This window comes from Dipodomys merriami, unplaced genomic scaffold, assembly GCF_024711535.1.
Source record: "Dipodomys merriami isolate MVZ:Mamm:240054 unplaced genomic scaffold, mDipMer1.0.p SCAF_12, whole genome shotgun sequence".
Taxonomy (NCBI): Eukaryota; Metazoa; Chordata; class Mammalia; order Rodentia; family Heteromyidae; genus Dipodomys; species Dipodomys merriami.
Genome location: NW_027202493.1, coordinates 5,464,815 through 5,481,805, shown reverse-complemented (window position 1 = coordinate 5,481,805; position 16,991 = coordinate 5,464,815). Strand labels below are relative to the sequence as shown.

Below are 16,991 nucleotides of genomic sequence, written 5' to 3'. Positions count from 1 at the left end.
ACTGTTTCCATCTCCAGATGGACACTTGCACGCCAGGGGCCACCCCAGCAGCTGTGCAAGACGATCGCGTACACGGCCTCAGCCAGAAATGTGTCCAAAACCTGAACCCAGTTTCAGGGCAAAGACTGTCCTGGCATTAAGGAAGTCGGGCCAGCAGGAGAGAAAAATGCAAGTGCATCAAGTCGACAAAGAAATGTTATTTGTAAAGGGTATAAAACCCACTGTGCAATACACCCACAGTCCAATTCAAGAGAACCGTGATGAGGAAAAGGGGAGACAGCCAAAGGTGCCATACCCAGCTCCCACCAACAGAAAAGAACCAGAGGCCCATCAACCCCAGCCACCAATTCCCAGAAAGATCCAGGGGCAAGTGAAGCCAGAGGAAACGCCCAGGCAGCCAGTGGAAGACAGACACTACCTGAGAGTACAGGCCACACAAGCACGCCTGAAAGCTGAAATGGAAAACATCATTGAGATGGAGCACAGGGCACACAGCCAAATGATTCGACAAAGGTGTTGCCAGGAAAGCAAAGATACTAAACTGCACCCAGGCAAAGCCGACACAAAAGCAGGGGAACAGCCTCAAGCATGGGAGACTCCGCTTAGAGTGACCATAAGGGCTATGCTGGAAGAGGATCTACAAAATGAATTTGAGAATCTGACAAAACAATATCAAAACTCAGAGATAACACGAAGACAATTTCTCAAAGAGAAAGAGGGTTTAGAAGACAGATGGGACCAACTGAGTTCATCCACAAGGAGGTCCCCAAGACAAAGGGTACAGACCGCGAAATGAACCACCTACGAACCAGAGACCAGAGCACACTCAGTCATTCCTAACAACCTGGAGGAGACACAGAAGCTTTGAAAATAGATGAGGAAGCTCTTTAAAAAAAAAAAATGTTATTCTTGTGGGACTTGAACTGAGCTTTGAGCTTTTTTGCTAAAGGCTAGTACTCTACCACTTTGAACCACAGCTCCACTTTTGATTTCCTGGCAATTAATTGGAGATAAGAATATCATGGACTTTCCTGCCAGGATGGCTTGAAACCATGATCCTCAGCTTTCAGCCTCCTTGAGTAGCTAGGATTTATGGATGAGCCAGTGGTGTCCAGCTTGAGGAAGCTTTTTTTTGGGGGGTCCGGTCATAAGGCCTGAACTCTGGACCTGGGCGCTGTCCCTCAGCTCTTCAGCTCAAAGCTAGCGCTCTACCACTTGAGCCATAGCGCCACTTCCGGCTTTTTTATTTCTGCTTATGTGGTGCTGAGGAATCGAACCCAGGGCCTCATGCATGCAAGGCAAGCCACCTCCCCAGCCCTTGAGGAAGCTTTTTTATTGGAGATAATTTGTGGAACATTTCTATGGTAAAGAATGACTTTGAAGTTTGTTATGCATATTTTTGGAATCCATATAGGTAATACTGCAAATGAATCTAAAAAATGGAAAGTTACGGATCAACAAAAGATGGCAGAAAAGGAACAGGGAATCAAATAAGCTCTCTCCAAAGAAGCAGAGTTTTAGGGTCCCATCAAGCTTTCCACATTCAGAGAGTCACATCAAATAGGCTATAATCATACAGAGATATACACCAAAGAAGAAACCTATAAACTGTCTGCGTAAGAAGACAATGAAGCTCCCACTGGTGGTGGTGGTGGTAGCAGTGGTGAGCCAGCGAGCTTTCCCTCAACTTCTGTGCGAATTTAAAGGACAGGAGCCCACAGCCCAGCTGACCAAAGGCGGATACAGAGACAACCTGTCACATTGCCAACTGCCTGAAACACCAAGGGAAAGCATGAGCACCCCACAAAAGATATCCCCGCTCCCTCCCAACCCCTTCCCCTCCCGGAGAAAAATGTCAATTTTGAAAGTGGCAAAAAGCCTGCCGCAACACCTGGCTGGAGACACTTCACAGAGAAGCAGCACCATTATTGAAAAGGGCAAAGGAATCGGATACCCTTGCACCACCTCCCTCTAGTGGCAAACAGAGGGAAGAGACAGCCCCACCCAGGGGAGGCAGGCCCACCCCTCAGCAGTGAGCAAGGAAGAGCATGGCAATCAAAGTGCAGTCCCCCCTGCGGCCAGCAGAGCACCTTAGTTTACAAAATCAAAAGTCTCTACAATCTCACCCCCCGCCCCCCCCCCCCCCCGCAAAAAAAAAAAAAAGGTGGACAGGTTGTAAAGGCTGAAAGCAATTTCAGGTGGGGCTAAAAGAAGGATCTCAGAAGATAGCCCCCACTACTGATTCCAGATACGCCACACCCAAGCATTCTGCAGAGATTCTAGGGGGTGGATAACAGCCACCTTTTTCCTGTTTTAACCCAAAAAGCCACTCCCACCTCCCACTGAAACCTGACCTAGTTTGGAAAGAGACATGCAAAGACTCCCAAGTTTGTAAGGCAGAAATTTATTCCTGCCACTTAAACAAACTGATTTGCGAGTTCATCTGTTCTCTTTGAGTTACAAGTAAGGTTCAGTCAGGCCTGAGTAGGGGAGTCTGGTATCAGCCATACTGCCATTTCAAGAAGACTTCTTTTTTATTTTTGAGCCATAGTGCCACTTCCGGCTTTTTTATTTTCTGCATATGTGGTGCTGAGGAATCAAACTCAGGGCCTCATGCATGCAAGGCAAGCGCTCTACCACTGAGCCATCTTCCCCCTTAAGAAGAATTCTGAATCCAACTTTGCTCAAACCCCTGCATGTAAGCAGTGAGGACCCATACCTACATCACCACGGATACCTCCTACCTGTGAAGATGAACTCCTTCCCTCCCCTACCCCATCTCCATGCTGCTCGGACCTGGGATACAAGGACAGCTGCAAAACACAGCAGTGAAAGCAGAAAGTTCACAAGAGACTGCATACCAGACATCAGGAGAGAAAAGCTCCTCCCAAAATTGAAGAACCTATTTTTGTTGTTGTTCTTAGGTTTTATTTTTCTTTCTTTCTTTTTCTGTTGTGTTTAGTCTTAGATATACCGTCTGTGGTGTTTGCTAGGCCTCTTTCTTAGTTGTCTGCATACTTAATTTTGGCTATATTTTTGATTCTCAATCTTTTATTTCTCTTTTCTAATTTTTTAATTTTAATATATTGATTTTTTAATTAATTATTTAATTTTCTAGGCCTCTTTCTTAGTTGTCTGCATACTTAATTTTGGCTATATTTTTGATTCTCAATCTTTTATTTCTCTTTTCTAATTTTTTAATTTTAATATATTGATTTTTTAATTAATTATTTAATTTGCTAGGCCTCCTTCTTAGTTGCCCGCATACTTAATTTTGGCTATATTTTTGATTCTCAATCTTTTATTTCTCTTTTCTAATTTTTTAATTTTAATATATTGATTTTTTAATTAATTATTTAATTTGCTAGGCCTCCTTCTTAGTTGCCCGCATACTTAATTTTGGCTATATTTTTGATTCTCAATCTTTTATTTCTCTTTTCTAATTTTTTAATTTTAATATACTGATTTTTTAATTAATTATTTAATTTGCCAGGCCTCTTTCTTAGTTATCTGCATACTTAATTTTGGCTATATTTTTGATTCTCAATCTTTTATTTCTCTTTTCTAATTTTTTAATTTTAATATATTGATTTTTTAATTAATTATTTAATTTGCCAGGCCTCTTTCTTAGTTATCTGCATACTTAATTTTGGCTATATTTTTGATTCTCAATCTTTTATTTCTCTTTTCTAATTTTTTAATTTTAATATATTGATTTTTCAATTAATTATTTAATTATTTTTATTTTTAGATTTTAGGTCTTAATTTTCTTCCTTCTGTTCTTTCCTTTTCTTTACTACTCTATTTTTTTTTTTTTTTTTTTTGTCAGTCCTGGAGCTTGAACTCATGGTCTGGACACTTGCTCAAGGCTAGCACTCTACCACTTGGGCCACAGCACCACTTCCTGCCTATTCTGTTTATGTGGTACTGAGGCAATGAACCAGGGCTTGATGAATTCCAGGCAAGCACTCTACCACTAATCACACTTCCCAGCCCACTCCTGTATTTTTTATTTGCTCCTTTATTTTTCATTTAATTTCTTTCCATTCCTTTTAATTTCACTTTGACTTGTTTCCCTTTATTTCTGTTCCTTCTTTTCTTCCTCCTTTTTTTTTTATTCCATTGATCTGTCTGTGAGTTGGACTATATTTGTTTCCATTTTTACTCTAATTCGCTCATCAAGTTATCTTTTTGGTTCAGATTCATTTATCCCTAAAAACAAATTTGGCTACAACTCCTTTCCAGCACCAAAATACCCCTCCCCAAACAAAAGTGAAGGAGTATTTAGATAAGGGAATACCTGTGATTTAAAACCTCTGATTTAAAAGTCTGTGCAAGGTGATATATAAGGATCTAGCTTAATTTTCTACAAGTAGTTAATCATTTTTGCCAACACCATTTACTGAAGAGGCTGTCTTTCTTCCGTTCTATTTTTTTTTTTTTTTAGCTCCCTTATTGAAGATTAGATGGCTATAGGTCTGTAGGTTCATTTCTGGATTTTCAATTCTACTCCATTGGTCCTGAGGTCTGTTCTTGTGCCAGTACCAAGTGTTTTGATTACTATGGTTTTGTAGTAGAGTTTGAAATTTGGTATTGATATTCCTCCAGCACTGTTCTTTCTGTTGAGGATCGTTTTTGCTATTTGGGGTCTTTTGTTGTTCCAGATGAATTTTTGGATATGTCAGAGTCAAGCAGAAAAGGTCAGATAAGTTGATGTTAGGGAAATGAACCCTAAGATATGTATTCAAATGTGTTTTTTTCTTTCATGTAATTGTTTCTAACATATTTATAAGATTATTTCTTTGTTGCTTTGTATGTCCCTCCCCACAATATAACCCCTGCTTTCACTGTATTTGATGTCAGTATAATTTGTGGAGGGGAAGGGAAAAAACAAATTGTTTAAATAGGGATACAGGTGGACCCATTGCAACAATGAGATGTACAAGTTGTTATGTTGAAAACGAACTTTACAACTTTGGTGGTGGGGGCGAGCAAGATGGATTAGGTAGGGGGGTGGGGGGAGGATGGGAAGGGATGGGAAGGGGAAACAAAGGAGGAGGCTACAATGCTTGATAAGAAATGTACTCATTATCTTGCCCATGTAATTGTAACCCCTCTGTACAGTATTTTCACAATAAAAAAAAAAAAGTCTGTGCAATGATAGGGCTCTGGGTTGTTTTTCACTCTATATTGTGTTTTGTTGTGGTTTGGGACTTGCTTTTCTTTCCAAACGGGTAGAACAAACCATGGAAACACAAGAAAAATGGCAAGTCAAGCAACCTTAACTTCCACACAAAATAAGCAGGCAATAGAGCAGTCAATGAAAGACCTAGAAGATAGTACTCAAAATGCTTTTAAAACACTGCTGATAAATATGTTGAATGACAAAATAGAAAGCCAGCACAAGGCTATGCCTGAGCCTGAGATTAACCAAAGATGGTTAGAGGAAATCATGGAATGAAAACACAGAAAGCTAAATGAATTTTAAGAGCAGGAAATGGAGTCCAATGGAAAAATAGTCAGTCAGCTCAAGGATATGAGAGAAGACACAGATAGTCAAATCAAGGAAGTAAAGGAGTCCATACAAGACAAGACCTAAAACAAAGCTTCAGTAAAGAGATCAAAGCCACCAAAAAATGATCAGCTAGGGTCAAGGAAAAGAAAGACATATCAGAAATTCATGACAGCAGATTAGACGATATAGAAGACAGTTTCTGGAATTGAAGACAGACCAGATATTATAGATAACAGAGCTCCTTGCAACAGATATTAGGCCTTTGTCTGATATATTGCTGGTAAAAATCTTTTCCCAGTTGGTTGTCTATCTTTCTAGTTTTGTTACTATGTCCTTAGCTGTGTAGAAACTTTCTATTTTAGTGTAGTCCTACTTGTTGATTCACTCTCCTATCTGTTGTGCCCTTGGGACTCTACCCAGAAAGTTCCTGCTTATACTTGTAAATTCTTTTTTTAAAAATAATTTTTTAATTTAATTTTATTTTATTTGTGAACATACTGTACAGAGGAGTTACAATTACATGGGCAGGATAATGCATACATTTCTAAAAATAATTTTTATTGATATTGTGATTATATAAATTTCACAAATTTCACAGTATTGTGGCATAGTGATACTTAGTTAAAATCACAACACATTTTAACCTTCATGAGGCAAATTATCATCATCATGGTCTTAAAGTTTGTGAGTTCTATAAATATTGACAATACAACTATTTCTTCCAAATCGGATGATCTGTACATTTCTTTCTTTTTGCTTAGTGTAAGCTGTTCCCTCTTTCCCTTTCATTCCGTCCCTCCCATCGCTGCCCTTGAGTTACTTAGTTCATTTTCATCAATGTCCAATGCAGACGATGGGCCTCTTTGTTGTATATTTTCCCGTTTCCCTCTGATTCTGTGCCTTCCTCCTTGCCTCCCTCAGATGTGCACATTTTTATACCATATATGAGGTTAAGAACATGCAGTCATCTAGAAATGATACAACAAATTAAGTAGAAGTACTTTGTTCTTGAATCCAGTTTACTTTGTCATATCTCCTTGCATTTTGAATTTAACATCCACTTATCAGGGAGACCATGTGCCATTTGGTTCTCTGATTTTGACTTCCCTGGCTCAACATGATTTGTTATAGTTCCATCCATTTCCATGCCATTATTTTGTCCTTTCTAATGGCTGCATAATATTCCATTGTATATAGGTACCACAATTTTTGGATCCGTTCATCTGTAGTGAGGTATCTATGTTGTTTCCATATCTTGGCTATTGTGAACAGGGCAGCAATAAACATGGAGATGCTTGTATCCTGATTCCTGTTGCTCAGGGTAGATGCCTAGGAGTGGTATGGCTGGGTCATAGAGGAGGTCTACATTTAGCCTTCTGAGGTACCTCCAGACTGCTTTCCCGAGTGGGTGGACTAGTGTACATTCCTACCAGCAATGCAATAGGGCTCCTCTTTCTCCACATCCCCACCAGCATTTGTCATTGGTTGAATATAAGATATGGGCCATTCTGACTGGGGTAAGGTGGTATCTCAGGGTTGTTTTTATTTGCATTTCCTTTACACCAGGGGTGATGAACATTTCCTCATGTGTTTATCATTTTTATCTCTTCTTCTGAGAAGATTAATTTCTTGAGTTCCCTGTATATAATGAATATTAGGCCTTTGGCCGATATATTTCCGATAGTCTTTTCTCCATTAATTGGCTGCTATGTCTTTAGCTGAGCAGAAACTTTTTATTTTAAGGTAGTCCCATTTGTTGAGAGTCTCTCCAATTTGTTGTGACCCTGGGACTCTGTTCAGGAAGCTCCTGCCTGTGCCTAAAAGTTCAAGTGTCTCTCCTAGTCTGTCCTGCAGTAGTTTCAGAATTCCAGGTTTGATTTTGAAGTCTTTAATCCATTTTGAGTTGATGTTGGTGCATGGTGACAGGCTGGGGTACACTTTTAGTTTTCTGCATGTGGTCGCCCAGTTTTCCCAGCACCAGTAGTTCTTCCGCTCCTTTGTCAAATGTCAGCTGACTGTAAGTATATGATTTTATTTGTAGATCTTCTCATCTATTCCATTGGTCTTCCAAGCTGTTTTTGTTAGTATGCATCTATGGTAGAGCTTGAATTCTGGTATTGTGATACCTCCTATGTTGTTTCTTTTGCCTAGAATTGCTTTGGCTATTCTATGTCTTTTGTTGTTCCATATGAATTTTTTGAGTCTTTTTTTGTTTCAGTAAAGAATGTCATAGGGATTTTGATGGGAATTGCATTGAATTTGTGTATATTTTTGGCAGTATGACCATTTTCACAATATTGATTCTGCTATTCAAGAACCTGGAAAGAATTTCCATTTCCTGGTGTCCACTTTGATTTCTGTCTTTAGGCTTTTATAGTTTTCACTAAATAGGTCCTTTACATCTTTGCATAGGTTAAATCCTAGATACTTTATTTTATTTCTTTGAGGTTATTGTGGGGGTTGTTTCCCTGATTTCCCTGTCTGCTTGTACACTGTTGGTGTAGATTTTTGTTGTTGTTGTTGTTGGTTGTAGGGCCTGAACTCTGGGCCTGCGCGCTGTCCTGCAGCTCTTCAGCTCAAGGCTAGCGCTCTACCACTTGAGCCACAGCGCCATTTCCAGCTTTTCTGCTTATGTGGTGCTGAGAAATCGAACCCAGTGTCTCATGCATGCAAGGCAAGCACTGTACCACTGAACCACCTTCTCAGCCCCTGTCTATTTTCTTGATATGTGTACTGAGAGCAATAATTTGCCCCTCAGGACTGCTTTTGACATATCCCATAGATTTCTCTGTGATGTTTATTCATTTCCATTGAATGGTAGGAACTTTTTAATTTCTTCTTTAATTTCTTCTGTGACCCAGGTGTTGCTCATAAGTGTGCTGTTCAGTTTCCATGTATTTGAGTAATTTCCACGATATGCTTTGTTATTGAGAACTAGCTTCCACTATGGTCAGATAGAACACAAGGGATTATGTTGATCCCCTTGTATTTGCTTAAATTATTTCTATGAACTATGATATGATTTATTTTGGAGATAGTTCCATAGGCTGCTAAGAAAACTGTGTACTGCATTGTTGTTGGGTGGAAAACTCTGTAGATGTCAATTAAGTCCAATTGAGATATGACATCATTTAATTCAGAGGCTTCTTTACCAATCCTCTGGTCGGTAGATCTGTCCTTTGGTGAGAGTGGAGTATGAAGGTCTCCTAGTATTATTGTATTTGGATCTATTTTTTTCTGTAAGTCTGAGAGGATTTGCTTAATGTATTTGGGTGTACTAATGTTTTGAGAGTATAAATTGATAATGGTGATATCCTCTTCTTGGATTGTTCCCTGTATTAATATGTAGTGTCCTTCTTTGTCTTTTTGTATTGATTTTAGTGAAAAGTTTATTTTGTCAGCTATCTGGATGGCAGCTTCTGCCTTCTTCCTGGGATCATTTGCATGGTAGATCTTCCTCCATCCTTTCACTAGGAGTTTGTTTTTTATCTTTGGTTGTGAGATGGGTCTCTTGAAGACAACAAATGGATGGATCTTGTTTTCTGATCCAATGGGCAGTTCTTTTTCTTTTGATTGGTGAATTGAGTCCATTAATATTTATGGTTGTTATGGAGAGGTGCATTGTGTTTGCTGTCATTTTCTTGCTTTCCTAACTTTTTCTTTTTTCCTTTTCTCCTGTGCTAAGTTGGCCTCCTAGTGTTATCTGTCAGATGTGGATCCTTAATCCTGATTGTTTTCTTCAGATTGTATTCCCCCCTCAATATTTTTTGTAATGCTGGCTTATTGTTTATGAATTCATTTAGTTTTTCTTTACTATTAAAAATTTTAGCTTCTCCATCAAATGTGAACGCTAGCTTCGCTGGATATACCAGCCTGGGTTGGCAGTTATTGATTCTCAGGGCTTAGATGTTACTTTTCCAGGCTTTCATTGCATGCAGTGTCTGTGTGGAGAGATCTGCAGTGATTCTGATTTTTTTCTCCATTGTAGTATAGCTCCTTCTTTGATTTTGCTGCATGCAAGGTCTAATATTCCCCTCCTCTGTCTTGCAGTACTTTCAGAGTTTTGGGCCTGACATTGAGGTCTTTGATCCACTTTTAGTGCAATGTGGCTAGTAGTGATCTACTTTTAATTTTCTGCATATGGCTGCACAGTTTTCCCAGCAATTGTTAAAGAGGCTACATTTTTTGCCACTATATATCTTTGGCTCTTTTTCAGTATCAGATTACTATAAATGTGTGGTTTTATTTTTGGGTCTCCTAGTCTGTTCTATTGATCTTCTGGTCTATTTTCGTGCCAGTACAACCCTGCTTTTGTTATTATGGATCTGTAGTAGAGTTTGAAATCTGGTGTTTTGATACTGCCCACATTTGCTTTGTTTGCCTATAATTGCTTTGACTATTCTAGGTATTTTGTTGTTCCATATGAATTATTCGGTTTTCTCTATCTCAGTAAAGAGCATCATTGGGATTTTGATGGGGATTTGATTGAATTTGTATATCTTCTTTTTCATTATGTCCATTTTCTCAATATTGATTCTACCTATCCATGAACATGGAAGATCGTTCCCATTTCCTGGTGTCCGCTTTGATTTGTTTCTTCAGATTTTTCTAGTTTTCACTATAAAGATCTTTTACATCTTTGGTTAGGTTAATTCCTAGGTTGTTATTTTGAGACTATTTCAAATGGGGTTGTTTTCATGAGTTCCCTTTCTTCTTGTATAGTGTTGGCTTACAGAGAGGCTACCAATTTTTGTTGATTAATTTTGTATCCTGCTACTTTGCCAAAGTGGTTTATCAGCTCTAGGAGCTTGGGAGTGAGAGTTTTTTTGTTTTTGTTTTTTAGGTACTTTAAATATAAGATAATCTACAAATAGGGAGTTTGACTTCTTCTTTCCCTGTGTGGATCCCTATTATGTCCTGTCCTTGCTTTATTGCTCTGGCTAATAATTCAAGATGAATGGAGATAGTGGGCATCCTTGCCTTGTTCCTGATTTTAAGGGACATGGTTTTAGTTTTTCCCCATTTAGCATGATGTTAGCTATTGGTCTGCTCTATATAGCCTTTATTGTTTTAAGAAATATTCCTTCTATTCCTAATTTCTTCAAAGCTTTTAACATGAATGGGTGTTGTATTTTGTTGAAGGATTTTCTGCATCTTTGAGATGATCATGTGGTTCTGGTTCTTGGCTCTGTAGGCATGGTTAATTATATTTATTGATTCACGTATGTTAACTCTGCCTTGCATCTGTGGGATGAAGCCTACTTGTTCATAATGTATGATTTTTTTATTTGTTTCAGTATTCTGTTGGCTAATATTTTATTGAAGAGCTTTGCATCTGTGTTCATCAGAGAAATTGCTCTGTTGGATCCTTACTTGGTTTGAGGATGAGTGTGATATTGGCTTCACAGAATGAGTTTGGAATTGCTCCCTCTTTCTATTTCACAGAAAAGCTTGAGGAGGTCTGGTATTAGTTCATCTTTAAAAGAATTCAATGGTGAATCCATCTGGGCCTGGCTTTCCTTGCTGGAAGACATCTGATTACTTCCTCTATCTCACTAAGTATTACTGGTTTGCTTAGCTGCTTTATATCTTCTTGGTTCAATTTAGGCAATTTGGATGTTTCTAAAAATTTGTTCATTTCTGCTAGGTTTTCCTTCTTTTGTGAGCATAGGTCTTTAAAGTAGTCCTTTATAATCATTTGAATATCTTGGAATTTTAGTTGTAATATTCCCTGTGGCATAGCTGATCTTACTGATTGCTTCTTTTTCTCCTTAATCTCACAATTAGTTTATCAACTTTATTAATTAAAAAAACAGGTTTTGGGGGGCTGGGAATGTGGCTTAGTGGTAGAGTACTGGCCTAGCATGCATGAAGCCCTGGGTTCAATTCCTCAGGACCACATAGACAGAAAAAAAAAAAGCTGGAAGTAACACTGTGGTCCAAGTGGTAGAGCACTAGCCTTGAGTACAGAGATGCTCAGGGCCAGTGCCCAAGCCCTGAGTTCAAGCCCCCAGGCTGGCAAAAAAAAACCAAACACAACTTTTTGTTTCATTGGGTTTATATATAGTTTTTTTTTGGTTTCTATTTCTTTGATTTCTGCCCTAATCTTTACTATCTCTCTATGGCTAGTTCTATATATGATTTTTTCTTGTTTTTCTAGTAGTTTCAATTGCATCATGAGGTTATTCACTTAAGCTGTTTCTGTTTTCTTTGTGTGTACTTAGAGCTATAAACTTTCCCCTCATCATTGCTTTTGCCATAACCCAGAAGTTCAGTTATGATGTGTTTTCATTTTCATTGACTTGTAAAAACTTTCCAATTTCCTCCTTAATTTTTTCTATGACCCAGTTGTTATTCAGTAGTGTTATTAAATCTCTGTGTTTGAGTGCTATATGCAGTTTGTTTTGTTGTTGAGAGCTAGTTTGATTCCACTCAGATCAGATGCAAGTAATTATGTCAAACCTCTTATATTTGCTTAGGTTCTTTGTGTGTACTATGCTGCAATCTATTTTGGAGAATGTTGCATGGGCTGCTGAGAATATGCATTGGGTCTTTGTTGGGTGAAATACTCTGTAGATTTCTGTTAAGTCCATTTGGGTGATGATGTCATTTAGTTCAGAGGTTTCTTTGCTTATCTTTAATGAGTTTGACCTCTCCTTTGGTGAGAGCAGGTTATTAATATTTCCCACTATTATTGTGTTTGGGTCTACCCTGTTCTGTAAGTCCTAATGTTTTTGTTTAATATATTTAGGTTCTCTATTATTTGGTGCATAGATATTGACCTCTTCATGGATCATCTGTTTATTACTATGGCATGACCATCCTTGTCTCTTTGTATTAATTTTAATAAAAAGTCTATTGTATCAGATATCAATATGGCTACTCCTGCCTTTTTTCAGGGTGCATTTGCATGAAAGATCTTTTTCTATCCCTTCACTTGGAATTTGCTTTTGTCTTTGTCTGTGAGATGAGTTTCTTGGAGACAACAAATAGATAGATCTTGTTTTTTGATCCCATCTACTTTACTTTTTCTTTTGAATGGGGAGTGAGTCTATTAATGTTTAGGGTTATTATAGAGATATGTCATGTTTCCTGCCATTTTCTTTTTTCTCTTCCTTTCTTCCTTCTTTCTTTTCCTTCCTTCCTTCCTTCCTTCTTTCTTTCTTTCTTTCTTCTTTCTTTCTTCTGCCAGTCCTGGGGCTTGAACTCAGGGTCAGGTCCTGGGCTCTGTTCCTGAGCCTCTCTGTGCTGGCACCCTACCACTTGAGCCACAGCACCACTTTCGACTTTTTCTGTTTATGTGGTACTGAGGAATCAAACCCAGGGCTTCCTGCATGTAGGCAAGCACTCTACCATGAAGCCGCATTCCCAGCCCTCCTGCTATTTTCTTGATTTCTTGAATTTTGCTGCTTTCCTCTTCCTGTGCTTACTAAATTGGTCTTAGTGATTTTTGTCTGATGTGTTTCCTTGATTTTGATTGTTTTCTTCAGATTGTTTACCTCCCTTTACTATTCTTTGTACTGCTGGTTTAGCGTTTGTGAATTCCTTTAATTTTTGTTTGTCATGGAAAGTTTTAATTTCACCATCAAATGTTAATGATATCTTTGCTGGGTACACCAGTTTGGGTTGGCAGTTTTTGGTCTTCGGGGCTTGGATTATGCCATTCCAGGCTCTCCTTGCTTTGCTAGTTTGTGTGGAGAGATCTGCAGTGATTCCAATATATAGTTCCTTCTTTGATTTTGCTGCATTTAAAATCAATTCCCATTTTTTATGTCTAATGTTTTTACTATGATATGTCTAGAAGTGTTTCTTCTTGGGTCCTGTCTACTAAGGGTTCTATGTGATTCTGTTAAGTGGATGAGATTTTCTTTCAAGATTGGAGAAGGTCATTGTTATTATTTTACCAAATAAGTAATACCTTTATTATTGAATTTTTCTTCCCCCTTGTTGATCCCAATTATGCATAAATTTGATTCTTAGCCAAGTCTGCCAATTCTTTTTTTTTTTTTTTTTTGGGTCCGGTTGTGGGGCTTGAACTCTGGGCCTGGGCGCTGTCCCTCAACTCTTCAGCTCAAGGCTAGCGCTCTATCACTTGAGCCACAGGACCACCTCCGGCTTTTTTCTTTTTGCTTATGTGGTGCTGAGGAATCAAACCCAGGGCCTCATGCATGCAAGGCAAGCGCTCTACCACTGAGCCACCTTCCCAGCCCAAGTCTGCCAATTCTTGAATTTCCCTTTGGTAGGTTCAGAGTGTTTTTTCCATACCTTTGACTTTCTGTTCTCGTTCCTCTGTTTTGTCCTTGATTTCTGATATTTTATTTTCCATTTCACTTATTCTTACCTATAAAGTCTACTGTGGTTTGCACTATGGAAAGTGAACATATTTTATACTTTGAACACCAATTCTCATAGTGTTAATTTCATTTTTTAATGAAGTATATAGCATTTCTATTATCTCCGTATCTTTTGGAGTGTGCTGGATTTTCTTTGTTATTTATTCTTTGTATTTTCCTCAGCTCTTCAGCTCAAGGCTAGCACTCTACCACTTGAGCCACAGTGCCACTTCTGCTTTTTTTTCTGCTTTTGTGGTGCTGAGGAATTGAACCCAGGGCCTATGCATGCGAGGCAAACACTCTACCACTGAGCCAACTTCCCAGCCTTGTCTTGAAATGGTTTTTGCATCTCCCCTTTTATTTCATTGGCCAATTCTGTCATCGTTTATTTGATAGTTCTTTTGTCCTCCATCTCTTCTTCACTCTCACTGGGGTCCTTCCCTGGTAGTTGTTGCCTTTTGGATTTGATTTGTTGTCTTGATTGCTCATGGATCTTGTAATTTTTGTTTTGTTTTGTTTTCTTATGCCAGTCCTGGGACTTGAACTCAGGGCCTGGGCACTGTCCCTGAGCTCCTTTCCTTGCTCAAGACTAATGCTCTACCACTGAGGCACAGCGCCATATCCAGCTTTTTCTATTTATGTGGAACTGAGGAATTGAACCCAGGGCTTCATACATGCTAGGTGAGCACTCTACCACTAAGCCACCTCCCAGCCCCAATCTTGTAATCTTTCATTGTGATTTATGCATTTGGGTTCAAGGATCGTCAGAGCAATGGTCTAAGATTGTCCTGTTCATACCAGACAAGTGGCGGCCCATGCTTGGCCAAGCCTAGCTCATTGGGTTCCAGGGTCGGCAAACTCTAGGGCTAGCCCAGGGTTAGCTGAAAAGACCTTGGTCCAGTCTGCAGCAGGGGCTGGGAAGGCTAGATTTGGGCATCTGGGATGGGAGTGAGGCTTTGGAAGGGATGGGCTCCTGCGAGTGTACAGGAGTTTTTCCGCTTGCCCCCCTTCCCCCTCCTCCCCCGCTTCACCCCACAGGTGGCCAGTGCTTGGCCACTGGCTTGTGCATGCATACTTGGTTGGCTGGCAGCTGGGTGCTGGGTTCAATCTTCAGGGTAGCTGTGAAGAGTAACTTCAATCCTCTGGGATGGTGTGAGGCTCATGCAGGGCTGCAGGAAATTCTGTCTGGTTTCAAACAAGTCTGGTTTCCCTGCCGATAGTCAGGGCTGTGGAGAACACAGGGTCCTAGCATAGCCAGTAGGAGTCCCAGTGGTCTCCCACTGAAGTCAACAAATGGAGTGATGGAGAGTGGGGAATGGTTCTAGCCTTTTTGGTCTCTTCAGGTTCTCTCTCTTCTTGAGCCCGAGGAGACCACCAGCGCTGGTCTCCCATGGGGGGTGGGGGATTCCTGGCTGGGTACTCACTTATACTGGAGTTGTGGGCTGACCTACAGCACTGTGATAGATCTCTGTAAGTGGATGCTGCCGTGGCTGTTACTGCTCAGATCCCAGAGTCATGCGCTGCTGCAGGACCACTCTCGCAGCTTAGCCCTGTTGGTTGTGGCCTGACTGGCGGCGCTGTGGAAGTTGTCCAGGTCACGATGTCCTGGCGCCACGCTGCTGGTCCCGGTCTCTCTCTGCGTTGTCCAGGTCTGGCACTGTAGAAGTTTTCTGCATCTGGATGCTGCAGTCTGGCTGGCTGGGTCGCAGAATTGATCATCACCTTTACAATACAAAATTTTCAAAAATGGAAGGTTATGTTTTCAGTTTTTCATAATATAAAATCTCTAGAGCATAGAAAATGGGTTCTTGCCGGGCTCTGGTGGCTCACGTCTGCAATCCTAGCTACTCACGAGGCTGAGATCTGAGGATCGCGGTTTAAAGCCAGCCTGGGCAGGAAAGTCCGTGAGACTCTTATCTCCAATAAACCACTAGAAGAGGTACTGTGGCTCAAGCTAAGAGCACTGGCCTTGAGCTGAAGAGCGCAAGGACAGCGCCCAAGCCCAGAGTTCAAGCCCCATGACCAACAAGAAAAAAAAAAAAAAAAAGCAGCAGCAGCAGCTCAGGGACAGTGCCCAGGCCCTGAGTTCAAGCTCCAGGACTGGCAAAAAAATAATATACTTTTCAAAAATATAATGCAGCGATGAATGGGAGGGAGGGAACAAGTGGGAAAGAGGGAACAGCTGACTTTCTGCAAAAGGAAAGGAATGCAAGCATCACCCGATGTGGAAGAAATAACTGTATTGTTAAAGCTCATAGAACTCATACACTTTATAGACCACGATAGACAATTTGCCCCATGAAAGTTAAGATGTGTTTGTGACTTTAACTAAGCATCACTATCCCACAATACTGTGAAATTTGTGAAATTATGTAACCACTTAACCACAATAAAGAATTTGCAAAAAATACAATGCAAAATTTCTGAAAAAAATTAAGAATTTGTATGAAAAATTAGGTTATGAAAAATACCATTGACAATTGAATGCTGCTTTCAATATATGTTCAGTCACAAATTTTGTAAAAATGTACTTTGTTATATTTTGAAAAAAATTATAAATAATAAACTTTACAAATAACGTTCAAAAGTATTTCTTTTTTTTGGGGTCCGGTTGTGGGGCCTGAACTCTGGGCCTGGGCGCTGTCCCTCAGCTCTTCAGCTCAAGGCTAGCACTCTACCACTTGAGCCACAGCGCCACTTCCGGCTTTTTTCCTATGTGGTGCTGAGGAATCAAACCCAGGGCCTCATGCATTACAAGGCAAGCACTCTACCACTGAGCCACCTTCCCAGCCCCTCAAAAGTATTTCTTATTCTTCATGTATAATGAGTGCATGTAAAGTAGGGTGACAGATATGAATCTCCTAATGTGCTTAGTTATAACATTAACATTTTTAATATGTTAATATTTTGCTATGCTTTTGAGAAATTGTAAATCATGCAAAATTTCAAGAGTAGTTGTTACTTATATACATATAAAATTTCTTCAGGAAAAATTGAATTGTAATCTAATTCTCAGTGCAATCTTAAATGCTTTGTGAAATTTGGATGCTGCTTTTAAAATTATATTAATACCAGCCTGCTGAGTAGCTAGGATTACAGGCATGAGTCACCAGTGCCTGGCCTCCCAGCTTTTTCTGTGTTTG

At 39.7% G+C, this 16,991-nt stretch overlaps 1 protein-coding gene across 1 annotated transcript in view; it reads right to left on the bottom strand.

The window, feature by feature from the left end:
- Positions 1-5,959: 5,959 nt before the first annotated feature.
- The window catches only part of Lsm1 (LSM1 homolog, mRNA degradation associated), a 36,370-nt gene continuing 25,338 nt past the window's right edge, over positions 5,960-16,991 (bottom strand). Inside the window, exon 4 of the mRNA XM_070016175.1 lies at positions 5,960-15,570. Coding sequence (XP_069872276.1) covers positions 15,349-15,570 — 222 coding nt within the window. The 3' untranslated portion in view covers positions 5,960-15,348. The remainder of the gene's footprint in view (positions 15,571-16,991) is intronic.